Source organism: Cydia amplana, chromosome 25 (assembly GCF_948474715.1).
Source record: "Cydia amplana chromosome 25, ilCydAmpl1.1, whole genome shotgun sequence".
Classification (NCBI taxonomy): Eukaryota; Metazoa; Arthropoda; class Insecta; order Lepidoptera; family Tortricidae; genus Cydia; species Cydia amplana.
In genome coordinates, this window is record NC_086093.1 from 1,139,698 (window position 1) to 1,167,187 (window position 27,490).

The 27,490-nt window shown below is 39.2% G+C and overlaps 4 protein-coding genes across 10 annotated transcripts in view; 2 read left to right on the forward strand and 2 right to left on the reverse strand.

Annotated features, from left to right (window-relative positions):
* The window catches only part of LOC134659536 (ferritin heavy chain), a 118,611-nt gene that overhangs the window by 41,176 nt on the left and 49,945 nt on the right, over positions 1-27,490 (forward strand). The window lies entirely within an intron of this gene.
* On the forward strand, positions 891-6,184 carry LOC134659578 (zinc finger protein 320-like). The gene is made up of 5 exons (XM_063515241.1): positions 891-1,070; positions 2,084-2,237; positions 2,957-3,061; positions 4,339-4,491; positions 5,120-6,184. Exons 1-5 carry the CDS (start codon positions 942-944, stop codon positions 6,160-6,162), a joined length of 1,584 nt encoding a protein of 527 aa, XP_063371311.1. The 5' UTR covers positions 891-941; the 3' UTR covers positions 6,163-6,184.
* LOC134659862 (zinc finger protein 568-like) lies at positions 8,053-15,439 on the reverse strand. The gene is made up of 6 exons (XM_063515571.1): positions 15,209-15,439; positions 14,849-14,984; positions 14,380-14,493; positions 13,612-13,731; positions 11,470-11,593; positions 8,053-8,933 (listed from the first exon to the last, which is right to left on the reverse strand). The coding sequence occupies exons 1-6, from the start codon at positions 15,368-15,370 to the stop codon at positions 8,066-8,068; spliced, it is 1,524 nt and encodes a 507-aa protein (XP_063371641.1). The 5' UTR covers positions 15,371-15,439; the 3' UTR covers positions 8,053-8,065.
* Positions 16,656-27,490, reverse strand: part of LOC134659505 (zinc finger protein 569-like) — a 46,181-nt gene continuing 35,346 nt past the window's right edge. For 3 of the 7 annotated variants that reach the window (XM_063515149.1, XM_063515151.1, XM_063515150.1), the window contains 2 exons: positions 24,506-25,885; positions 22,977-24,137 (listed from right to left, as the gene is read on the reverse strand). In XM_063515149.1, the coding sequence (XP_063371219.1) occupies positions 23,002-24,137; positions 24,506-25,885 (2,516 nt within the window). In that variant the 3' untranslated portion in view covers positions 22,977-23,001. Of the gene's footprint in view, positions 17,756-21,154; positions 22,306-22,976; positions 24,138-24,505; positions 25,886-25,964; positions 27,304-27,490 lie in introns of those variants that run through there. The other 4 variants (XM_063515161.1, XM_063515160.1, XM_063515156.1 and 1 more) reach the window with 4 other exon arrangements.

A 27,490-nucleotide genomic window follows, 5' to 3' on the forward strand; every position in this document is an offset into this window, starting at 1 on the left:
GAAGACTCACTCTCTAACAAAACGCGTCTGTTACGATCAGCACAGATATGACCGCTAGGTGGCGACAGCGCCACGCGCGGCTTATGGCTAGCCACCAAAATTAGTGTGGAACGGATGTACTTTTAGCTACCTGTAGCAAAGCGACAAAATCGCGGAATGAGCCACGCCTGGTAGTATGTACATATATATGCCCAATAGGTCGACCTAACATGGTACTTGATGGTACCAAAGGAAAATCTATTATCTATCTTCAATTGACAAAATAAGGCATGGTTCTTAATGTGGTGTGCTTTTTAGGCAAAGTAATTAGGGAGAAATTTATAACCGGACACATTTAGTTTTAGCATAAAGTAAGTATATATGTTGTCTGTGGTTTTAGATATCGAAATTATAAAAAAACAGTTAATAAATTTCACTGTTTACCGGCGATAACGCCATCTAGATAAGAGTATAGTAACTGAATGTAATACTGCCATCTGTCCTAACCAAGTGTAACTACTACGACTTTAAGTGGCAGGCTGATTTCGACTAAAGTAACTAGATGTCTCTAAACAAAACAAGAGCTGATTGGTCACTGAATTATAGCTTACTTTTGATTGGAGAAAAATATAATAGCTTGATTTTCAGTGGTCTATTTTTCGCAGCCGTATTTATAATTTATTAAAAATCAAAAATAAAATACACATTATTTCTTCAATTATAGTCTAATTCAAGCACCGTAAAAGAATGTAAGATTAATTTGATATAAATCTACTATTTCTACAAGTTTGAAGTCGTTACGTAACATTTTAAACGTTATCTGTCAGAAAACGCGTTTGTTGTTTGTTAACCACGTAAATACAGCTCTGTAATGGCGGGCCGCGAGCGCTCGCGTTATGCTCGCGTCGAAGTGATTTTAATTTTTGAATATTTTGAATAATGTTTCTTTGATATTAACAATCATGAGGCAGTTAGATTTGTGTCGCTGTTGTCTCGCAGTGGGTTGTGACAAAGATATTTCAGAGGAATACGAGGAGGATGGACGGAAGGAAATCTATTCTGACATGTTGCTCGATACCTTCAATATTTTTGTAAGTTATTTGCTCATAATCGTTTGTATTTAGCACTAATGTTTCTTGTTTAACCTCTTCTTTTCTGTATTATGTATTATTTGTATTGATTTCTGTAATGAGGTGTGCAATAAATAACGAGTATTTCTATTGTATTGTAATCTATATTCACGTTACCTTATTAAGCTAATAAGCACAGGTTTTTGCGTAATATTCTAGTATTGCTTGCAGAAATACAATTCAATACAGTACCTATCCTAAAATAATGGATCAGGGTGTTAGTATTAATAATTCCTGGTACCTGTGTACTTAACTTCATTTTTAAAAAAGACTACTGATGACCGATTCTTAATTAGGTAAGGTTAGAAACACACACAACTAAAACGACTCATAGTTTATAGTACATTGTGCAACATGGGGCGTAAGTTGAATATTGCAAACGAGAGTAAGTTAAATCGTGACGGCTTGGCGGAGCAATTTATAGACTCGAGTTTGCAATATTATTACGCCCCGAGTTACACACAATGTATTCTATCACACTTGCGATTAGGGTTGCCAACAATTTTTTGGTAGAATATAGTATTTTCCAGAATAAGGCATCAAAAATATAGTACATTAAAAAAATATATAGTACTTTTAGATAAAATACTAAACATAAGTTTAGTGTAATATATGTTTAATCGGAAATATAGTATTTTAGCGTACTATATATTTTTCCAAAAGTATATAGTACAGAGAGCCAAAATATAGTACAATACTATATAATATAGTACGGTTGGCAACCCTACTAACTACTTGCGATACAAAAATGAAGTATAAAGACAAAAAACTGTTAATTATGGTACTAGAAACTTCATTACTCCCTAGGGAAAACGCTTTTTCTATTACACTCGCTAAGCCTGTGTGCAATTCCACATTTACTGAGCGAGTGTGATGAAAAATTGTTTTCTGCGCTTTGCCTATTAATATTTTGTTTATAATGATCATATTACAAAAACACTTCATGATCTAACATTGCTCTTTTTTTCCATCAGATATCGTATGAAGATGTGGGCGGCAAGTGTCAGATCTGCGAGGATTGCATATCACGGTTGCGGGAGTCGGCCGCCTTCAAGGCTCAAGTCATAGAAGCCGGGAAGGCTATCACACAGAAACTGAAAAATACAAGGATAGAGTCGGAGGGTGATGGTATGATTTGTTTTATTTATTTAACACATTCAGTGCCGAAAACCTGACTATCGGGTATTTTATGATTTCGTTCCCAGGCCGGACGACCCGATAGTCGGGATCGTGGTACTACACATTTATATGACGAAATTTTTGTGGCCTGGCGCGGATGTCTTGCTTGGCTGGGCGGCAATGAATGTGTTAAGCTCTAGCGGCTCACCTACAATTGGCAATATAAAACTGTCAGTCAAGTTTGAATTATCGCCACTTGCACCATCCCATTAACCGTGTCACTTACACACAAAAATAATAACAAAATACTGGTTGAAGTTGGGCAGGCGAAGTTAGGGCTATAGCCTATGGTAGTAAATACTTTTGCAAACCCATTTAATAATAACATCGAATGCCTTGAACTAATTTAACACATTCACTACCAGGAACCCACCTGGTGGGCGCTCGAAACTTTGCTCACGGTTGTTTTATACAAAGCTATAGACGACCGGTTTCTAGGGTAGTGCGCCGTTTTTTGTCTGGCAGTGAATGTGTTAAAACATATGAACAATACAGACATTAGAGAAATAAGTAAGTATAGAGTGCTAACTCCATACATTTTTCCTCACCAAAACCTGGGATATTTTATTGTCGACATCTAGCGTCGACCATCGGATTTATCAGTACCGCTACTTGACAATAGATGTCGCGACAAACGAAAAGTCTTACCTATTTCTCTATGATTACAGAAGTGGTGAGAGCGGACGAAAACATAAAAATGGAGGTGTGCGAAGAGGTGGAGCTCTCTTACGAGGATTTTGACTTCACACAGTTCACTGGCGGCAATGATGATGGTAATACATAGTTTAAGAGGTGTAACATTCTTACGGTAGATGTCGCTAGGGCCTCCCTAAGGCTCATATATGATGGAAATAATCGCTGGGTAAGGTCTTGGTAGCTCAGACACAGAATAAATAATAGTACTAGGTACAGACACAGAATAAATAATAGTACTAAGTACAGAAGACTCACTCTCTAACAAAACGCGTCTGTTACGATCAGCACAGATATGGCCGCTAGGTGGCGACAGCGCCACGCGCGGCTTATGGCTTTCCTCAAAATTGGGGCGGAACTGATGTACTTTTAGCTACCTGTAGCAAAGCGACGAAATCGCGGAGTGAGCCACGCCTGGTACAGAAGATTCACTCGCTAACAAAACGCGTCTATTACGACAGATATGACCGCTAGGTGGCGCAAGCGGGAGCAGGCGTCCGTTCCTTAGCGGTACGCGGCAACTACTATGGCTAGACACCAAAATTGGTGTGGGCCGCATGTACTTGTAGCGACGCGACGAAATCGCGGAGTGAGCCACGCCTGGCTCAGATGGCAGAGCATTGGGTTAGCGATCCAGTTGTAGTGGGTTCAAGTCCCACCCAAGACAGTGAATTTTTCCACTTTTAATTTGTTTCTAAGCTTAATAGCATCGTTCGCAGACATTTCTGCTTGATACAAAATTTATTATAATATTAAAAAAAAATTATTGTAATAGTTTTCAAAATTCGAAAAACTGACTGCAATACACATTCCTTACTTCGAGATATAGAGTTTCTAGTTTTTTTACCATGTTAAGTTGTGTAACATTTAATTTGACACATTCAGTGCGGATAACCCGAATAGTTTATGATTTCGTTCCCAGGCCGGACGACCCGATAGTCGGTATCGTGGTACTACAGCTTTATATGAAGACATTTTTGTGGCCTGGCGCGGATGTCTTGTTTGGCTGGGTGGCAATGAATGTGTTAAACAATATTAAAATTACATATTGATTTCAGACGTAGAGAAATATAGTAAGACAAGAGTGCTCACTCCATACATCAGTTAAGCAATTAATTTCAGTGTCTACAACTAGCATCGAGTAGCGGAACTATCAGTGCTGCTACTTGACAATAGATGTAGCACCGACCGGAAAGTCTTATCTCAACAGCATAAGACTTTCCGGTCGGTGCTACATCTATTGTCAAGTAGCAGTACTGATAGTTCCGCTACTCGATGCTAGATGCTAATAGTCTTTTTGGTACTAAAACTGATGTATGGAGTGAGCAATCTATGTATATTTTTCTTTATGTTTCAGATGAGATCTACATCATCAAACTAGAGGACGGGTCCTGCGTGGCCGGGGCTGGCGATGAGATCAGTGCCCTCGCTGACAACCTCCGGCGGAACGAAATCACCAGGGGCCTGCTGGGCTCCGAAGTGTCGGTTAAGACCCCTAAACACAAACCTGGTTAGTATCGCTACACCTTATAATACAATGTTCGGCCACTTCGGCCACGTCTGTCTGTTTATGTGTATGTATGTTCGCGATAAACTCAAAAACTAGTGAACGGATTTTCATGCGGTTTTTACGGGGTCCCGTTGTTTCTGATAAAGTTTTAAGTCATAATGTATTGTTTGTCATATTATTATTAGTCATAAAACTGAATCCGTTAACTTTTCAGGATTTTCGTTAGGTTATCCTATAGATAGGTTAGGTTAGGTTTTATTGCAATCCTGAAAAGTGACGCGTTTCTGAACCAAATGAATTATGACTAACGAAAATGCGGGCAAACAATACATTATGACTTAAAAACTTTTTGGGAAACAATAGAGACCCCGGTTCATGAGATACAGCCTGGTGACATGACAGACGGGCAGTGGAGTCTTAGTAATAGAGTCCCGTTTTTGCCCTTTGGGTATGGAACCCTAAAAAATTTAAGCGTGAAAAAGTTGACTTTCTGACTTTGTAAGTTTTGACGCGGTCGAAAAGTTCGACAGTTTTTTGGCCAAAACCGAACATTATTTTTAAACTTTGGCCGGACACTAATAAATATTATTATAATCAACCCTAAAAACTTACTATACCTCTCTTTCAGTTCTAAAGCCGAAAAAAGAGAAGCCAAAGAAAACCCAAACGGAAGTAACTCAGCGCCACCTGGACATGCGCGCCAACTCGCTCAAGCTCGTCCGGAACTCCAACATGTGTCTGTTCAAGGCCGGCCGGGGCAAGTTCAGCTGCTTCTACTGCTTCCAGTCTTACCCCGACATGACCCAACTCCGGGAACACTCGAAAACACACTCTCACACTAAGGAATTAGTGATCAAAATCAACCCGGTCTCTCATCTATGCTACAAAAAGGCTGACATTTCATCGCTGCACTGCGCTAGGTGTTTAGAACCTTGCGAAAGCATCGAAGCGCTTCAACAGCATTTGACAATCATTCATGACTTCACTTTCAGCGATGACGGACATCTGTTAATACCATTTAAATTAGATAACGGCAACTACTGCGCTATATGTAATTTGCTATGTAACACTTTTGTATTTTTAAGCATGCATATGAACTCTCACTTCCCCAACTATGTGTGCGAGACGTGCGGGGCTGCGTATATAAACTTCAAAAACTTGGACGTGCACAGAAGAGTTGTACATTTACGCAAATGCAAGAAATGCTTACAAGACAATTGCACATGTAAAGAAGTTAAATTAGGCGGGCGCCATAATTCTCGAATGTGTTTAGAATGTAATATAACATTTAAATATTCATATCTATACAAAGAACATAATTATCAAGTACACGGGGCGAAAAGGCCTATAGCAACATGCAATATTTGTGCTAAAACATTTCTAACCCCTAATAATCTAAAACTACATGTCCGTAGAATACACAATGCGGAACGGAACCACGTATGTAGAATATGCGATATGAGTTTTTTCACAGCGCACGGTATGAGAAAGCATATAAGGCGGACGCATACCGATGTGGAAATAAAACCATACTCGTGCGACTACTGCGCGTGCAAGTTCAAGATGAAGTATTCGTTGAGTAAGCATTTGAAGAATAGACACGGACGTCGGATGGACGGGAGGTTGTTTAATGATGTTGGGTTGACGTTGGAAGAGATGCAAGGAAAATAATATTGATAAATTAGTTGGGTTCTCACTAGATAGATAAACACTTTATTCATTTTCACAACATACATGGTAATAAGCTTAGAATCAATTTGAAAGTAGAAAAATTACCCCGTACCCGTTTAACCTTTTCCACGCCGTGTCAAACACAAAAGCTGTCACTCGGACGCCACATCATTGAAGTGACAAAACTGAAGTTGAACTTTATGTATATGCACGTAGGTCGATGTTGCTCTGTGGTCTGTGATTTAATCGGTCTTTGGCGTTGAACCTACGGTGCGGATATATCGGTCATTGGCGTCCAAAAGGTTAAGAAGTGTAACGCTCTTACGGTAGATGTCGCTAGGGTCCCCTAGACCCGTATGGTGGAAAGATTTGCTGGCTATGGATGAGGTCTTAGTGGCTCAGATGGCAGAGCGCAGGAGTATCAATCCAGAGGCCGCGAGTTCAAGTCTCACCCAAGACAGTAATTTTTCCACTTTTAAATTTATTCTAAGCTTAATAGCATCAGTCGCAGACGTTTCTGCTTGTTAAAAATTAAATTATACATGGTAATTTAATTACAAAGAGACATGACAAAATTAAATACTTGATAAACAGTAGAGTTCACACTACAAATTTTAATATACTTTAAAAATTAATTATGTAATTGTAACTGTGAGCACAAACAGGTCTGTGGACGTCTTAATTTGGCGGTCATAGGGTTGAAGCTTATTTGTAACAATAATTTCTCAGTCCGTACTTGTTATAAGATACTTTTTTATTTTGTACATATGTGAACAAATGTTTTTTTGTAAATAAAAATCTGTTCTGAAAGAAATTATTTGTGCATTTCATTTTGTAATGCCATGTTTCATCCCTTTGTTTGAGGGTTGTAGAGAGGGATGGAATTCACTATGCAAATGGTGCCTTCTGGAATTGGAATACTAATTCTACACAGACGAAAGAGCCGGCAGAAGCTAGTAACTTAATAATTAGTCTGTCAAGCCATTTACGTCAGTAAAAAATGTAGGCGCAAAGGGTTATCGTCCCATAGAAAATTTCAATTTGAATGTCGCGCCCTTTTCTACTGAGAAAGATGTTTGAGATACTATAGTAACTTATTATAGTCTGTCAAGACATTTCCGTCAGTAGAAAAAAAGCGGCAAATTAAAAAAATGTAGGCGCGAAGGGCTATCGTCTCAGAACATTTGAATTTTACGCCTTTTCTACTGACAAAGTTGTTTAACAGACTATATTTCAGTTTTAACCATAGAGAAAAAAATACATAGAGTGCTCACTCCATACATCAGTTTTAGTACCAAAAAGACTATTAGCATCGAGTAGCGGAACTATCAGTACTGCTACTTGACAATAGATGTAGCACCGACAGGAAAGTCTTATCTCAACAGCATAAGACTTTCCGGTCGGTGCTACATCTATTGTCAAGTAGCAGTACTGATAGTTCCGCTACTCGATGCTAGATGTCGACACTGAAATTAATAGTCTGAACTGATGTATGGAGTGAGCACTCTTGTCTTATTATATTTCTCTATGGTTTTAACGGTGTTTTTAACTCCCGACGCGAAAAAGGGGTGTTATATGTTTGACGCCAATAGGGAGCGTGCATGAACTGTAGGGGGCAGCACAAGAGCCATTGGCGCGAGGCGTAAATGTGAAGTTTATGCTTCCGAGGTAGCCCACAAGATGGCAGAACCAACTATGCACAAGAAATAGCACGGTAGATGGCAGCACTTGCTTTGGCAATGTACATGTTTATGTTTCCGATTCAGGCCACAAGATGGCAGACCCTCCAACGCGAACGGTCCCTATGTCTGTCTGTGGTATCGTAACTCAAACGGAAAGTTGGTTCAAAGATTTTAGTTTCTTGGGGTTCTAAATAAATAAAATCCAACATAACTTCAACAATTTAATGCAAACCAACATGAGTCCTTTTCATATGCCGTCTCAAAGAGTCTTTAGTCGCAAACGGGTTACTACATAAAGTACATGAAAACCGCTTTTCCCCCGTGTGCGTCACTCTATGCCGCGTCACATCCGACCTCGTATAAAATAAGTTATGACACACATCGCACTCATGATTCTTTTCTTTCATATGTACATTTTTCATATGATTATTACACAAACTCCGAGTCACGAAAGATTTCTCACACACCAAACACTTATGCTCAGGTTTTGGTAAACCATGTTTTTCCACCATATGCAAAACTTTAAAATTCTCTTGAAAAAATCTCTCATCGCAATATGGACACGGGAACCGAAACTTCCTTTCATACTTAACATTATGTACAGTAATTTCATGATGTTTTTTATCTGTCTTATTAGAGAATACATCGTTGCAATGCTTGCAACGAAACGGTCTGTGAGACCTAGTTTTATGCAAATTTAAAAATACTAAATTAGAAAACGCAGCCCCACAAATATGACAGACTTGCTTTTGAAAATGCTTATTCATATGCATATTTAACAATCTAAAAACTGAAAAATTTTCTGAACATATTTGACATTGCAAATTATCTTCAATCTTGAATGGTACCAGTAGATCTTCGCCTTCAATTTTGATGTCATGTTCTACTAAATGTACTTTTAATTTTTGCAAGTTTTCTATAGGTTTTTGACAGATTTTGCAGCTTAAATCTGTGACCTCGACTTTGACTAGTCGGTTCTGTTGGAGGATAATCTTTCTCTTGATGTGTTCTAGAGTGTGTGAGGTTTGTGTGTGCTGTTTTAAGCCGGCCATGTCAGGAAAAGGCTCTTTGCAGCAGAAACACCGGTACCTGTAACAGATTGTAGGAGCGCCTTAATATCAATAGGTACCTAGTTAAATAAGATTTACTATTAGAAGTATTAGGACAAATTAAATATTTAAAAAAATATTTTAAGTTGTTTTTATTTCAAGTAGAAACACTACTAGGTAGGTATCTTAAAGAAATATAAGTAAGAAAGAGTGGTAACTCCATACATCAGTTTTCTTGCCAAAACGCGAGTTATTTCGTAGTCGACATCTAGCGTCAAGTAGCGGACATTATCAGTTCTGCTAGTTGACAATAGATGTCGCGGCAAACAAAAACTCTAATGCTCGACAATTTTTAGCTAATTTTATAACCGGATTAACCGGAACTATATTTTCAACTCCTTCAGCTTATAATATTAGTTGTAAATTGTTTTAGTAGTACCATAGAGAAATATAGTAAGACAATAGTGCTCACTCCATACATCAGTTAGACTATTAATTTAGAGTAGCGGAACCATCAGTACTGCTACTTGACAATAGATGTAGCACCGACCGGAAAGTCTTATCTCAACAGCATAAGACTTTCCGGTCGGTGCTACATCTATTGTCAAGTAGCAGTACTGATAGTTCCGCTACTCGATGCTAATAGTCTTTTTGGTACTAAAACTGATGTATGGAGTGAGCAATCTATGTATTTTTTTATCTATGGTAGTACATTTTTCGTCAGTAGCGAAATATATGCCATCTGGTGTCAAGTAGCGGTACTGATAGTTCCATGACCTTGACGCTAGATGTCGACTACGAAATTCTCGTTTTGGTAAGAAAACTGACGCATGGAATTACCACTTTTTCTTTACTTATATTTCTCTATTGTCGGAGCCCAGTCAACTTCGGGAACCGCCGCGATAGGAAATACATTCTATCTATCTATTAAGCCCTTTTGACCTGAGTTAGAGTATGTCTCTAAGGCCCACTTGCACCATCCCACTAACCCGCGGTTAAGCGGTTAAACCGTTAACCCAGTGTCAAATTGTACTGGTAAACATGGTAACTCCATGTTTAACCGGTTACCCCCGGGCATAGAGAAATATAATAAGACAAGAGTGCTCACTCCATACATCAGTTCAGACTATTAATTTCAGTGTCGACATCTAGCATTGAGTAGCGGAACCATCAGTACTGCTACTTGACAATAGATGTAGCACCGACCGGAAAGTCTTATCTCAACAGCATAAGGCTTTCCGGTCGGTGCTACATCTATTGTCAAGTAGCAGTACTGATGGTTCCGCTACTCGATGCTAGATGCTAATAGTCTTTTTGGTACTAAAACTGATGTATGGAGTGAGCACTCTATGTATTTTTTTCTCTATGCCCCGGGTCAGTGGAATGGTGCAAGTGGACCTAAGCTCAGTGTGCCGCTTGGCAAAGGCCTCTAACTCTTTCCATTGGGGTCTGTCGTGGGCCACTCTTCTCCATTTAGGACCCGCTGTGAGATTTAGTTCATCCTCCCATCTTGTTCGAGGTTTCCTCAATGGGCGTTTTTTAGGGTTCCGTACCCAAAGGGTAAAAACGGGACCCTATTACTAAGACTCCGCTGTCCGTCCGTCCGTCCGTCCGTCTGTCACCAGGCTGTATCTCACGAACCGTGATAGCTATACAGTTGAAATTTTCACAGATGATGTATTTCTGTTGCCGCTATAACAACAAATACTAAAAACAGAATAAAATAAATATTTAAGTGGGGCTCCCATACAACAAACGTGATTTTTGACCGATGTTAAGCAACGTCGGGCGGGGTCAGTACTTGGATGGGTGACCGTTTTTTTGCTTGTTTTCTCTATTTTTTGTTGATGGTGCGGAACCCTCCGTGCGGGAGTCCGACTCGTACTTGGCCGGTTTTTATTTTTTGTTGTCCTCTACACTTTTTTTTTCAAATTTGGGATTTTTTATGTTATTTCTACTCAGAATCACGAGCTCTTTCTATCCTAATAGGAGTAAAAAAAGTGTCCTAATGTTTTTATTTCCGTTCCGTCACCATTTTTCATAGACGTTGTATGGCGGTCGCGAAATGGAAAGATCGAAAAATGTATGGAAATTTTGGGACACTTTTTTTCTCCTATTAGGATAGAAAGAGCTCGTGATTCTAAGTAGAAATAACATAAAGAATCCCAAATTTGAAAAAAAAAGTTGGGGACAACAAAAAAAAAAACGGCCAAGTGCGAGTCGGACTCGCGCACGGAGGGTTCCGCACCATCAACAAAAAATAGAGCAAAACAAGCAAAAAAAACGGTCACCCATCCAAGTACTGACCCCGCCCGACGTTGCTTAACTTCGGTCAAAAATCACGTTTGTTGTATGGGAGCCCCACTTAAATCTTTATTTTATTCTGTTTTTAGTATTTGTTTTTATAGCGGCAACAGAAATACATCATCTGTGAAAATTTCAACTGTCTAGCTATCACGGTTCGTGAGATACAGCCTGGTGACAGACGGACGGACGGACGGACAGCGGAGTCTTAGTAATAGGGTCCCGTTTTTACCCTTTGGGTACGGAACCCTAAAAACGCCCCAATACATTACCAGCTCTTGTTCCACTGAAACACGGCCGCGGTCGAGTAGGCGAGTAGCTTGAGCGAGTTCTCTCTCAGCAGCGGCCCGGCGCCGCGCCGCTCCGCTAGAGCCCGCCACTTGTCCTGATCCGACTCTGAAGGAGACGAGTCTTTATTGACTTAACCCTCTAGTGCAGTTAGGGTTGCCAGATCGAAAGCCGCTATTATCGGGAAAAAATATAAATTTTTCGGGATTTTGGGCCTTAAGTCGGGAAAAAAAAACCTATTAAATTAAATTAATTGTATTAAAAACAACGATATTTTACATTATTGGCACTACGTCAGCTGCTCTGCCCACTCTCGCCCGCGCGCGCGCTGACGGGCTCGACGCGGGTCGCTTGCTCGCTCGACAACAGTTCGGAACTTGAAATTATTGTTTTATAACGTGAAGCTGTTTTTCGGGACAATTTTCACTTCGTCGGGAATCGGGAACACATGCTAAAAATCGGGAGAATCCCGCCGAATCCCGACCATCTGGCAACCCTAAGTGCAGTGGTTCCTGGGTGAATCAACTTTTTCTTGTCACTCGTTGCCATGGTTACGTTTCCCTGGGTCACTCTTTAAAACCTGAATTTTAGGCATTTAAACTCTCCAAACACGCTTTTTTGTGAAACTTATAAACCCTTTCCATAGAGGGTCGTCTACCAAGCGTGTCAGAAGAAGGTGGTGGACGATGTCTTCTAACAAACTATGCTACTATTGTCTCTTGGCTGACCGGACAGAATAACAACAAGAAATAGTTGATCCACCCTCCTAACCTTTTCAGTCCGGTCACCCCTATGACTAACTAGGGAACCTGATTTTACCCCTCCTCCCAATGGTAATAAAAAATAAAACGTGTACGTTTGTTGTATTGTTATATTAGGTTAGCTTATTACCCCCGTAAAATACCAGTTTTACCCCCACGGGGGTAATTACCCCCAGGTTAGGAACCACTGCTCTAGTGCATGTCATATAATGGGTTAATCAACTTTTTCTTGTCACACGTTGGTTGGTTACGGTCTCCTGAGTCACTATTAAAATTCTAGGTTTTTCGTATTTAAATGAACCAAACTTGCATTTGATGATAGTTATAAGACCTTTCTTTGAGGAATCGAGGAAGAAGAAGATAAGACCTTTCCATAATGGGACATCTACTGAGCATGTTAGTAGAACATGGTACAGCAGTTCTTCTAACAATCTATGCTACTATTGTCTCCTCGCTGATGGGACAGAATAACAACAAGAAATAGTTGATTGACCCATAAAATATTTGTATAAATTTGAACTTTAATATTCACTCAGACTCATTCAGAAAGATATACGCTCCCTCCATAGAGAAATATAGTAACACAAGAGTACTCACTCCACACATCAGTTTTGGTACCAAAAAGACTATTAATTTTAGTGTCTACATCTAGCATCGAGTCTTATGTTGTTGAGATAAGACTTTCCGGTCGGTGCTACATCTATTGTCAAGTAGCAGTACTGATAGTTCCGCTACTCGATGTATGGAGTGAGCAATCTATGTATTCTTTTCTCTATGCTCCCTCTGCTCTTCAGCCCTTCTATATAATCTATATATGAAAAAATATGTGATCAAAAAGACCGTCTGGTCTTCTCCACGTAGAATTTAAAGTAAATAGAAAATACTGACCGTTTCCATATATTGCGACGTCCCAATAATATATGTAAGGTATGTATGTAGGTATATGTATCTATGGGCCTTAATTGCCTGATAATCATAGAGAAATATAGTAAGACAAGAGTGCTCACTCCATACATCAGTTTTGATACCAAAAAGACTATTAGCATCTAGCATCGAGTAGCGTAACTATCAGTACTGCTACTTGACAATAGATGTAGCACCGACCGGAAAGTCTTATGCTGTTGAGATAAGACTTTCCGGTCGGTGCTACATCTATTGTCAAGTAGCAGTACTGATAGTTCCGCTACTCGATGCTAGATAGATGTAGACACTGAAATTAATAGTCTTTTTGGTATCAAAACTGATGTATGGAGTGAGCAATCTATGTATTTTTTTCTCTATGCTGATAATGAATGATATTTCATTTAAACTAATTTACATTTTTTTTAGATTTTTATCAAAGGAGGCTATTTCTTACATTCCTACCTGTATTATTGTGTTTAATTCTTTTCTTAGTCTTCGTTTTCCGTTTGACTCTCGCGGGTTTCCCCCCAGCTTCTAAACTCACGTCTTTCGTAAGCTCGAGTTTTATGTTGGCGAGGATCTCTAAAACAAAAAATATATATGTAATAGAGATAGTGTCGCCATCTACACGAGTATAGGCATCTTCATATATGGTATACAGGGTGGATTTTCTTTTTGGGTCAGTGAGGGCAGCTACCAGATCCCGTGCTGCTACAAGAAAACGGTCTTAGAAGACCTTCCCTCGATTTCAAATTAATGAAGATTGGCTTTTACAGATTTTGGAAAAAACATACAGGGTGCGAGAAAAAGGTCATTTTTGACAAACTTTTTTTTTGGTGCCAATCGATCCCATTCCTATTGAGGATCAAAAGGTTGTATGGAAGCAAAAAAAATTTTCCGGCTAGAAAAGCCACAAATCGAGGAAAACTTTTCCCATACAATATGTATGAAAATGAAAACTTTTATTTTTCACATGCTATTTTTGTATGCCAATCGATTCCATTCCTATCCAGTATCAATTGTTTCCTAGGGGTCAACTTACGGTAATGTACTAAAAAGCCACAAATTAATAAAAACTTTCTGCATACATTTACTATGGAGAAAATGTGAAATTTTATTCACAATGGCGCCATGTATTCAAGCATAATTTTTTCTTGATTTTCCAAGGTATCTATGTTCTTTTTTAGACTTATCTTATATGGAGTTATATATATCTTCGATTGTACTCACCATTATCATCAAGACTAGCATCATCTGGACACCCATCGTCGACACCCTCTGCATCTAGTGGCAGTGGTTCCGCCTTCACATCTGACAACTTTAGGGTTGTCTCCATGATGATATCTGTAAATATATTTAATATCTTCAATATATACATTTTAGGGCCACAACTCTGTTAGAGCTTTAGTTAAGTTTAATGAGCCCTAAGCAGCCAAATAAATGTAACGAGTACAAATCAAAAAGGCTCCTTACGCTCTTTAATAATCAACGTTAAAAACTAGGCAATAGTTGGGATTACGGGACTATAGTTACCTGAGTTTACAGTACTGTCCATTTTATGGGAGCTACCCCAGCCATAATAAATAAGTAAAAGAAAACTACAAAGTTGTAGTCTAAATACGGCTTCAGTCTTGTTTGGACATATTTCTCCAGCTAGCATCAATGATGTATCATTTATGAGTGTATTTCTTTTATTTACCTTCATCATGTTCCAATGTGTACTGGCCGAGTGTGGCCTCACTCTGAAGTATAGTTTGCTTGAAGGCACGCGCGTCTCGAAGCCGAACAATGCACTCTTCACAGATAAGTCTACTGGCACCATTCTGGTCAGAAATCTGTTCAACATAATACATAATTGGTAATTACCTGGCCTTGGCAGTTGCCGGATAGATGATTGAACAATTTTTTATTAGTTAAAGTGATTAAAAGGTACATAACACCGAAATATACACTATTTATGAAGTTATATTTTGAGTGCCCGTAACTCATTAGATTTACATATTACCAGTAAAAGACTGATTTGAACCATACGGTAAATAGATTAGGATATGTACTTAACCTGAATATTGAGAGTTTCTTTCAGCATTTCTTCGTAATCTTCCTTTTCGCCAGAGAAATAGTAAGCAGATGAAATATTCTTGTAACAGCCGTCAGTGAGGCAGCACCTGCAGATATTTGGTGAAGGCTTCCAATCCATGCTGCTTTCTTTATTCGAGTTCATTTTAAAACGGTTTTTGTTAGATTTTCATTCATAAAATATGTGTTTTAGTGAGATAAACAATTACGATTTTACGATTCTTTACTATGGGGGCTCGGTCATAGACTATTTTATTTTGACATTTGTTTTTTTTTTCCTACTTTGTCTATGTCACAGAGACAATTCACAACAGACGGGCGTTTTTTGGGAACATGCAGAGGCGCAAAAGCAACGCAAAAGGCCCGACCTCACGAGATGATCAAACTTGATCAGAAAAAAATTGGCGTCAATCTCATCTAGCTGGTCTCTGGACACGATCCCCAATTTTAGATTTATGGTGACAGCCTAAAGTTGCATGCTAGCGTCGAAAATTGGCATTTTTGCGTACGCACCACAGACTTGTCATTTTCGCGCTCGTCTAATATGGTACGCACCGCTTGATTTGATATGTCAATCGAATCAAGTGGAATCGGCGAGCCAATTTAATTGTTGCGTCCGGGTTATAACCGCGAAAATCGAAGTTCGTCAGTTGCGGGCATTTTTCTCAGTCACTCTAATTACGTCTTAATAAGAGTAAAAGAGAAAGATCACCGCAATTTGCGAATTTCGGTTTTCGCGGTAGCCCCCCAGACACCCGATTAAATTGATAATTTAACCAGATTAGGCGATAAATTGTCCCGTCTGGACTCTGGACTGGCCTGCAGGGACCTTATCGCCAATAGGATTTCTAGTCGTCCAAGGGTTTTATAAATTAAAAGATAAAATACATTTAAATAAATACCTAAGCATTAATTTTATTGCCAAATAAATTTGACTATTTTATTTACAAATAAATTATACTTAAGCCAAAGGTTTACAGTTTTTCTTCCACGAATTTCACAGTATGGCACTAAAAAATTGTACTTGAATGCATAATAAACTGGGGCGAATAGGGATGGCAAGGTGGGAATAAAAACAGGGAATTACATTTACCAATCTGATAACTTTTTCTTTCTTGAAAACTATACGCACAAAATGTATCACGGGAATGAACATAAGTAATGTACCTATTACATGATAATGATAAAACTTGTGTGGGTAGTTTAGCACAGAATATGCGAGTGTTATATTTTAAACGTCATAATGTCATAGAGCGCGAGTTTGAAATAAACTGGGCTATGAAAATCTGCCAACATAGCTTAGTAGTTTGTGGTCTAACTCTATTTCGAACTTTAGGAGCAAATTCTGGAGCAAAGTAGGCACATTTTACAGTATGGTATTATCGTATTAACCTATACCACTTGGCAAATCAATCGTATTCTCATCCGTGAAGTTACGTTCACGTGATCGCCCCTCCGTAGCTGGCATGCCACTGTTTCGAGTGCTTAACATAATCGTTCTTATTATGAAACCCAGCACCACATTCAGAGCACACTAACTTATACGCGGCGCTGTGACTACGCATATGCTTGCGAAGCGTCATCTTGTGCATGTACGCGTTCTTGCAGATCGGACAGATAAAGTTCCTCTCACCGGTATGTCCGCGCATATGCTGCTTTAATTTCGACTCTATGCTGAAGCATTTAGAGCATACTTCGCATTTGAACTTTTCTGTATGGAATCTGGTTGTATGTTGCGTTATGGCTCGACGGGTTGTAAACGTCGCTTTGCAGAGATGGCAGGGGAATGTCTTAGTGATACCGTGGACGTCTTTCAAATGTATCATTTTACTGTAATGCTCTTTAAAAGTTTGGTCGCATTGCGGACATTTTTTTGGTTTGACTCTAGCTTTGCCTTTATGTATGATTTCTGTGTGATACTTCAATTGACTCTTCTTTGAGAAAACACAGTCGCAGTGCTTGCAATTGAACTTTATATTGAAGTGAGTTTCTTTATGTTTCATCAAGAAATGCTGGTTTAAAAAGCCGGCACCGCAGCTCTCGCAAACCACTTTCCCTACATGGCAATTCATATGAGAATTCAAAAGCGGAAACGAATGAAATTCGTTATCACAAATGTGGCATATGAACGCGTCATTTTTTAATTCCATATTGTATTCTGTCATGCCGTTCGTCGCGGGGAAAAATTCCTTCTTATGTTCTGCCTTTAAGTGCTCTCTTATAGCATCTAGATTGGGATATCTTTGGTTGCACAACCGGCATCTTAAATTAGATATGTCTACTTGAAGCGTCCTCTTTCCCTTGTGGACATATTTTTCTAGAATAACCTTAAAATTCTCCGTTATTTCGTGTGCTGACGTGTGGTCCAGTAGAGCGGGCAGTTCTGAAAGGTATTCCATGCAATAGAAGCATTTAAAGCTGGATCCCATGAATATGAAAGGTCGGACGGTGGTGTACATTATGAACGACGCTGCGTTTTTCCGTTCCGGCACTGTCATTTGCCAGATACTCGTTTCTAAGACTGACTCGCCTGTGGAAGAAAATATATATGTTTAATTAGTAGCTGAAAGGACTCTTGGGATATAACTTCACTTGCTCTAAAATTGTTCTCACTGATAAAGAACAGTTTTATCTAATAAAACCATAATCATATAGTATAACATGCATCTTATACAGAAGAACTTATGGATGAACAAGCATAAAAGTCAAATTAAGTCGATATAATAGATACCTTTTCGTAGATGTCAGATATGAAAGGTGTCTTATCCCTGTGTTTTAACTTAAGTAGGTACTCTCACGCCGAAATAGGGTACCTTCATTAAAAAAGCTACAGGATTGGTACAATTTTTTAATGCTTCATAAATGTATTATCCGTTAGGTATCCATTAATATAGATACTTAGTGCTATTTAGTCTTAGTTCCTGCTAGCTTTTATGTAACGTATTTTACTTTATACAAAGATAAATAAATGACATACAATCTTTAATTGGTAGGAGTGGGTAACTCAATCTTGCAATTTCAGTGAAAAAAGATTTCTTGCTAAGTAAATCATTTCATGATTACTTCAGGGATGTCCCTAAGGTCCCTACTACCCAACCCTACATCTCCAAGCGATGTTCTCTAAGCACAGTTACGCCGTCCCTAAACCGGTTGCCATCGATTTTGACCCAAACGTCTCGTAGGGGCCTTTCACATTTAGTCTTTTGCTATAGGTATGCTGGTATTTCTAACACTTATACGAGGGGCGTTCAAAATATTCTCGGTATTGATATCTTACAACCTCTTCTAAAATTTCTTTCGTTACTGGCCGCTAAGGTTTATTCATTGACATTAAAAAAAAGTATAATTCGAACCGAGATGTTCTTTTGTTTTTCTGCAATTGCTGAACAAACATGAACATCATGTGGGAATTGACAATGTTAACTAAATTAGAACATCGATGCGTGATAAAATTCTTGACAAAACAGGGTAAAAACAAAAAACCATAAAAGAGGAAATGGATTGTGTTTACCGTGAGTCTGCTCCTTCTTTATCTACCATTCAAAAGTGGTCAAGCGAGTTTAAACGTGGAAGGGAGAGTGTTGAAGACGACCCTAGACCTGGCCGGCCTGTAGTAGCTACTTCACAAGAAAATATTGATAAAGTGGAAAAACTTATATTGGAAGATGGTCGAGTGAAGGTAAAATCTATAGCACAAGTAACCAATCTCTCTATTGGTACCGTACATGATATTATCCATGACCATCTTAATATGTCAAAAGTAAGTGCAAGATGGGTTCCGCGAATGCTGACTCGGCTTCAAAAAGACATGCGTGTAGCTTGTTGTTCCGATTTTATTGACCTGTGCGGTGAAAATCCTGATGAGGTGCTGCAAAGAATAGTTACTGGAGATGAAACCTGGGTTCATCATTATGACCCAGAGAGTAAACAAGAGTCCATGCAGTGGCACATTAAGGGTTCAGCTCATCCCAAGAAGTTCAAGGTCATCCCTTCAGCTGGCAAGGTCATGGCCACGATATTTTGGGATTGTGAAGGAGTATTACTGATCGATTATAAAGAAAAAGGTGTAAATATCACAGGACAGTACTACGCTAACATTCTACGTCAATTAAAGGATGCAATCAAAGAAAAGAGGCGAGGAAAGTTAACCAAAGGTGTTATGCTTCTGCATGACAACGCCCCCGTCCATACTGCTCATATTGCCAAGGCAGCTATTGTTGAATGTGGGTTTGAAACTGTTACTCACCCACCGTATAGTCCGGACTTAGCCCCCAGCGACTTCTTTTTGTTCCCCAATCTTAAAAAGGATCTGCGTGGAAATAAATTTTCCGATGATGAAGCATTGAAGGCGGCAGTGGAGGAGCATTTTTACACCAAAGATAAAAAATATTTTTATGCAGGATTAAAAAAAATAATTGATCGATCTTTTAAGTGTATGAACATAGGGGGGGAGTATATTGAAAAATAAAAATATCAAACTTTTCGTACTTGTTTGTTTTCATTCTCATACCGAGAATATTTTGAACACCCCTCGTATATAACAACTGGGACGTTCATCGAACTATAAGATCACTCGAAGGCGCGTGCCACTGCTTAGTATGTTTAACGAAGTCATTCTTGTTATGAAAGCCTGCTCCACATTCCGCACACACAAACTTGTATGCAGCACTATGACTACGCATATGCTTGCGAAGCGTCATCTGGTGCATGTACGCGTTCTTGCAGATCGGACAGATAAAGTTCCTCTCACCAGTATGTCCGCGCATATGCTGCTTTAGTTTCGACTCTATGCTGAAGCATTTAGAGCAAATCTCGCATTTATATTTCTCTGTGTGATACCGGGTTGTATGCTGAGTGATTGCCCATCGCGATGTGAACTTAGCTTTGCATATATGGCATTCAAATGTCTGCGACACGCCGTGGACGTCTTTAAGATGGATCACTTTACTGTAATGTTCCTTGAAGGTTTCATTGCATTGCGGACATTTTTTCGGTTTGACTCTCTCTTGCCCTTTATGAATGATTTTAGTATGATATTTAAGTTGACTCTTCTTTCCGAATACAGCTGTGCACTCCTTACAATTAAATTTGTTATCTAGATGAGTTTCCTTGTGTTTTAAAAGGAAGTATTTGTTCAAGAAGCCGGCTCCGCAAGTCTCGCAGACCACTTTACCAACGTGACAATTCATGTGAGAGTTAAGAAGCGAGAATGTGTGAAAATCGCTGTCACAGATGTGACATACGAAGGCGCCGTTCTTTAATTCCATGTTATATTCAGTCATGCCATTGCTGGCGAGATAGAACGGCTTTTCGTGTTGATTTTGTAAATGCTCTTTAACTGTTTGAAGATCAGGATATTTTAAACTACATAGGCGGCAATGCAAGTCTGATATATCGACTTGTAACACCCTCTTTTCCTTGTGAACGTATTTCTCTAAGAGTTCTGATTCTTCCGGAATTTTGTGGTTGTTGGTATGGTCAAGTAAAGCCGGAAGTTTCGAGAAGTATTCAGCACAGTAGAAGCACTTGAAACACGTCCCCATGAATATGAAAGGCCTGACTGTGGTGTATTGTATGAAAGTGGCCGCGTTTTTTCGTTCCGGGAGCGTCATTTGCCACACGCTTGTTTTAATGCTTGGTCTATCGTCTGTGGAAGAAAAATATCACGTTTAATGATATTGACAAACTAGAAACTAATCATGGTTTAACTTATAATATTTTTATAGTTACCTAGCTCATAGCCAGCGTTTATAAATACGGGCCTTCTATCTTATCTAAAATGGTATAGGATAGCACAAAAGAAATTCTGAAATAATTTAGAGAATTTATTGCTCAAGAGATCATAGGCATGTTACTTACACTAATTTTGAGCTTGAGTAACGTTACTATTCGTATTTCAGTAAGAGGTAGTTACTGACTAATAGGTAGTTCTTGTACAAAAATACAATATGTTTAATTCTATAAATGTTTAGTTCATGGTAAAATTAAAGAAGCACCGCGGATGCCATTCCTTAACGTGCTTGTTGAAATCGTTTCGGTTCGGAAACCCAGCCCCACATTCCGCGCACATGAACTTATTATAATCCTCCCCCTGTAAATGCGTCCTCATATGTTGCTTTAAGCTTTTCTGATGTCTGTACGCTTTCTGACACAAGTTGCATACGAAATTCCGCTCCCCTGTATGAGATACCATGTGCTTTTTCAACGTTGTGCGGCAGCTGAAACTCTTCTTGCATATTTCGCACTGAGTTTTCTGCGTATGGAACTTGTTTGTGTGCATCGTCAAAGCTCGGCGGCTAGGAAAGGTGGATTTGCAAGTCTCGCATTCGAAAGTGAAAGTTATTCCATGGGCTTCTTTCAAATGCCGCAGTTTTCGGAAATGCTCGAAGAATCTTTCAGGGCAGTGTGGACATCGCAGCATTCGCATCCTCGTGGAACCCTCATGAGCCTTTTCTATGTGATACCTCAAGTTGGAACTGGTGGTGTAAACCTTTTTGCACTTCTCGCATGGATAGCCTCCTGGTAAATGTATCTCTTTGTGTTGCATCAGACGCTGATGCGTCATAAATCCGACCCCACATGTTTCGCAGATCGCATTACTAAAGTGCACGTTCATATGTCGGTTTAGAAGTATAAATGTTTGGAAAATTTTGCTGCATATGTGACAAGAAAACTGTCCGTTGGTAACAGTCAAGTTATAAGCAACTAGGCCGTTTCCTGATTTGGTGAACTCTTTATTATGTGCGTCTGTTAAATGCGCTCGGATTTTATCTAAATCGCTGAAGCTTTCGTTGCAAATTTTGCATTTTAGTGCGGATATATCCACTTTTACTGTTCGTTTTCCTTTTGGGAGTAGCTCTTTAAGAATTTTGTCTGTTTTAGGTATTTCGTGGGTATCTGTGTGTTGGAGTAATGTGTTGATTTCGGAGTAGTGTTCGTGACAGAAGAAGCATTTGAAAAAGTAGCGACAGTAGACGAAGGGTCGGACGGTTGTGTGTTCGAGGAAGACGGCCGCGTTCTGCCGCTCGGACACCGTCATCTCCCATATACTGGTGATGGCTCCTTGCCGAGGGTCCAGGCCTGAGGGAACAAAGGTTATTTTGAATGTTTCCTCCAATCGTCTTAGTGCTCAAAATCATCACAACATGCAATGCACAAACAAAATCCAATGCGGATACTTCTGTTACGTAGGTTGTAGTTTAACCGTTTCCTGCCTTTAGCAATTTAGAAGATATATTTTTATGCATTGTTTGTTTATTAATTTGCAGGTATACAGAATAGCAATTCAATTAATTATTGATGTCAATTATTATGAAAGATCAACTTTGTTTGCGCTACAATTCAATATGAACATAAGATATGGTTATTGGTTTTCTGTAAAAAACACTTTCTAGGTCACTAAATATAATAATTAAATTAAAGCTTGTTCGTTACTTAAGTCCTTACAATACATGTAATGTAATTGAGATATTTAATTATTCGAAATAAATTAGTTAAATTCCGAATTTAGGTTTCTAATAATACTTATCTTAAAACAAAAGATAATGTTTACCTAACTCTATAAAATCAAATCATTTACGATCGGTTGTATAGTTAAAAATAATATGGCACTAAATATCAATACAAACAAAAATGTAAAACAGTCTATGATTAGAGGTAAATTTCCGGTTCACAAATAATCACATTCTTAAGCGTGATTTATGTCTTACTGGTTGAATGAAACGCGGTGAACTAATTTATATTTGCCTTAATTCTTGATCCTCTTCTTAATTTCCTTCAATTCATAAGTTCAGTTCCAAAATTTTTGACAATAGTCTTAAACTGCCACTGAGGATGCCACTGCTTCATATGTTTATTGTAATCATTTCTATTGTGGAAACCGCTGCCGCATTCGGAGCACGTGAACTTCCACACAGGGCCATGGACCCTCATGTGCTGTCGCAGAGTTCTCTCGTGCATGTAAGCTTTCTGACATATCGAGCAAAAGAAATTCCTTTCACCCGTATGACCCCTCATATGCATCTTCAGCAATGACTTCGTTCCAAAGCATTTTCCACAAATCTTGCACTGGATTTTTTGCGTGTGTAACTTAGTTGTATGTTCAGTCAAAGCTCTTCTTGTAGGAAAAACTGCTTTACACATCTGGCATTCAAAGGAAAAGGTGATTCCGTGCGCTTCTTTCAGATGTGTCATTTTACGATAATGCTCAGCGAACCTTTCCAAGCAATGAGGACATTTCAAAGGCTTTATCTTCTTTGCATTGGTGACCTCATGCTTTTTAAATAAGTGGTAACGTAGTTTTAACTTAGTGGTGAATACTTCTTGACATTTGTCGCACTTATGCACACCGTTTTGATGGACTATCCTATGGTTTATGAGGCGTTGGTGAGACATGAAGCCGAGGCCGCAAGTTTCGCAAACGACGCTGAAATGAACGTTCATGTGCCTGTTGAGAAGGAAGAAAGAGTTGAAGGTTTTGGAGCACTCGTGACAGGATAAGAGGCCGTTGTTTGTACTTAGATCATACGCCATGAGGCCGTTTCCTGCTGTATTGAATTCCTTTTTATGAGCCGCTATTAAATGTTTCCTGATATCGTCTAAGTCCGAGTACTTCTGTTCACAAAGCTTGCATTTTAGGCCCGATATATCAACTTTTATAACCCGTTTCCCTTTCCGTAAATACTGTTTGAGTAAGCAGCACCTTTCTGGTGTGACGTGGAATGCTGTGTGTTGTAATACAGAGTGTATCTCTGGGAAGACTTCGTTACAGTAGAAGCATTTGAAATTAGCCTGCTGGTAAAAGAAGGGCTTGATAGTGGTGAACTCTAGGAAAGTGGCGGCGTTCTGCCGTTCTGATATGGTCATTTGCCAGATACTCGTCCTGGGCCCGGGTCGTTGTCTTGCCGGTAATCCTGGGGAAGAAAATTTGCCTTTTAAACCTGTCGGTCGGAAAGAAAAGCAGAGATTTGCGTGCAACATTAAACCAACCTTTTTCCGGGATCTTTAAATTGTTGTGGTAAGAGGAAATCTAAAATTGAGTTACATATGAGTTTTACGAATGCCTACGCTAAAACAATACTCACTACTAAAATTTGGTTCACCTTAATGACAAATTAGGCACAGTGTGGTGTGGGCTTATAAGTTTATTTCCAAGTTCAGTCATTGGAATAACCGTAATCTACCGTGTTTCACGTGTACAGTGTCACAGCTATGAGTAGAGAATCTTACTATCTATGAATAAAACTTTGTGCAAATATAAGGATCATTTTTGTTTATTTACTATAAGTGCTATGAGAGCTATTAATGTGCGCTACAAGCGTTTCACTGTCACAGCAGTTCATCCCACATACAGTACACGAAACCCCAGGTTCGTGGGATCTGGAATGTTCTCTCAAATTCTTCATCCTCGCATACGCTTTCCCGCAAATATTGCATTTGAAGTTCTTCTCCCCTGAATGTATCACCATGTGCCTAGACAGGCAGTATTTCGAGAAGAATCTAGCATGACACACGCTACATTCGTGATTGCGCTCCTGTAAGTGAACTGATCTTATATGGAGTAACAGATGGTATTTCAAGTCGTATTCTCTCCCGCAAGTCTCGCACCTGAACAGGCCCGTGCTCTGGTTGTGCACGATGCGCAAATGTTTTGTTCTTTGATAGTCCGAGTTAAATCTCTCTGGGCATATCGGGCATCTTCTTGGATGTTGCTTTTTGTGTACGCCTCGCATGTGTAAAGTTCTTTTAGCGGCGTTACTGAATACTTTGTCACATTTGTTACAAGGAAAGTTGCCTTGCTCGTGGATTTGTAAATGGCGTTTGAGAAGGTTTATCGAGATAAACACGGAGCCGCAGATGTCACAGCTGAAGTTGTTAAAGTGCTTGCTCATGTGGATTATAAGCAGTCTCAATTTAACATAATTTTCACCACATATTTGACAGTCAAAAGTTTTCCCTCCCAACTTGAATGGTATAATATTATCATTCATTTCAGCGTCAACTTGTTTTCCATGATGTCTCAAATGTATTTTCAAAGCGTGTAAGTCTGGTAGAATGTCTGGACACAATCTACATTCTAAGCAACTAACATCTACCTTAATGTTTTTGTCACGAACTCTGTTAATCAATTCTGATTTCAGGTCTTCCACACAATGTTCGTCAATTGTGTGATGTTTCAATAAGTTAGCATCTAAATAAGTTCTAGCACAAATAAAACACTTGTATTTGTTACTGGCATGTATAAAGGGGTAAACGTATGAGTTTTCGAATATGGTTAAAGCATTTATCTTCCAGGCTTCGCCTTTTATGTGTGCTATACGTTTTTTGCGCGGTGGCTTATAAAGATAGGGGCGTTGAAAAGTCTTTACGTTAAATGTGATCGAAGTTTCTTGACCTTCTGTGTCATCGCTCCACTGTATATCGTCAAGAGAAATCGGATCTTTTAATATTGTTAGGTTGCCTGGGTCATCTCTGAATGATTTACTTCTTTCAATTTTATTTATAAATTGTTTTTGTTTCTTTATCTTAATTTTATTTGTGTTATCTTCATATACACATTCCAAATCGTCTATAGCGATGGGTTTCTTGAGGAGGGTAAGCTTTATGTCGTTGCCGTCGTCATCTTTTAGTACGATAGACGACTGGCTCTCTTGGATGGTCCCTAGAAGAAAAACAAAACGTTTCTGTGTATTAAACTATTTATTAAAAAATAAAATTACCCTACATTTCATATAACGTAAAAATTTTGTGCGCATACAAATAATAAATATAATACAGATCAGCAAACGTCAAAAATAAATACATCTCTAGATTTTTAGTTTTACACTTGTAGTACACTTTCATGTATTCGAAGATGGTCTTTCAAGTTCTTTCTTCTTAAAAACGCCATACCGCACACTTCGCACTTATAGTTTTTCTCCCCTGTGTGTATCACCATGTGGCGTTTCAACGTCTCCTTATTGCAGAACCTTTGATGGCAGACGTCACATTGCTGGTTCCTCTCCTGAAGGTGCACAGAGCGGGTGTGGCATATTAAATGGTATTTGAGATTAAAAGCTCGCCCGCAAGTCTCACATTTGTGGACGCGAGTCGACTGATTATGCACGTCCTGGAGATGGATAGTCCGTCTATAATTAGAATTGAATCTTTCTGGGCATATGGGGCATCGTCGCGGATATTGTTTCAAATGCACACCTCGAATATGAAGCGAGCGTTTATGAGGCGTAGTGAACACTTTGTTACAGCGGTCACAAGGAAAGTTGCCGTTTTCATGCACTTCGAGGTGCTTTTTTAGTAGACGTAGGGTCATGAATCCAGAACCGCAGATTTCGCAGCTGTAGTTGTTAAAGTGTACGCTCATGTGTATGACCAGAATTCGGACTTTGATGAACTCCTCGTCGCACATTACACATTTGTAGGAACCCTCTCGTCCGTCTAGTTTGAAGGGTATCATATTATCTTTCAATTCAGGGTCTATTGGTTTTTGATGTGCATCCTTTAAGTGGTGCTTCAGTTCCGCTAAATCTTTAGGCCGCAGGGAACAGATCTTGCACGCCATATCACAAACATCTACTTTGAGTACATTCTCTCGTCGGTTGTTGACGAGTCTTTTTAAAGCACTGAATCCGTGGCACTCCTGCATGTGACGACTCAATTCAACAGTTTCTAGAAACGGTTGGGAACAAACGAAACATTTGAATTTGTTGTTCCCATAAATGAAGGGGTACACAGTCGAGTTCTCGAAGACTGTTAAAGCATTTTGTCGAATATCAGGTCGTTTTTTGTTTTTTTGTGGAACTAGTACTTCAGCGGGAGGATCTAAGTTCCCTACAACCCCGACCTGAGGCGTGATGTGGCCGCTATTCGATACAGGAGACGGACTTCGGGATGGAGTGTAATCCCTTGAAGTGGTCGGAGGATAATTAACGGTCTGAGCGGGAGACCTGAGTTTAAGGTCAATTTTATCGAAGTCCGATATCGTGCCCAGCGGCTTACATAAGCTGCGGTCGTATGCCACTTGGAATAAGGGCACGATCCTTTTCTGCTTCTGAATTTCCGGTAATATTGGCGAGTCGGATCCTAGAAAACAGAAAATTCGTACTTGTATCACGACGTCAACACATTCATGCATATAAGCTATATTACTTATTCTGTGTTCAAGTGTAAACGCAGGTGCATTGTTAAAATATAACCATTTCCCAGGTTTAGCTTCTTATAGATAAACTTAAAGGACGGTGGATACTTTGAGACGAAATGAAATTGTATT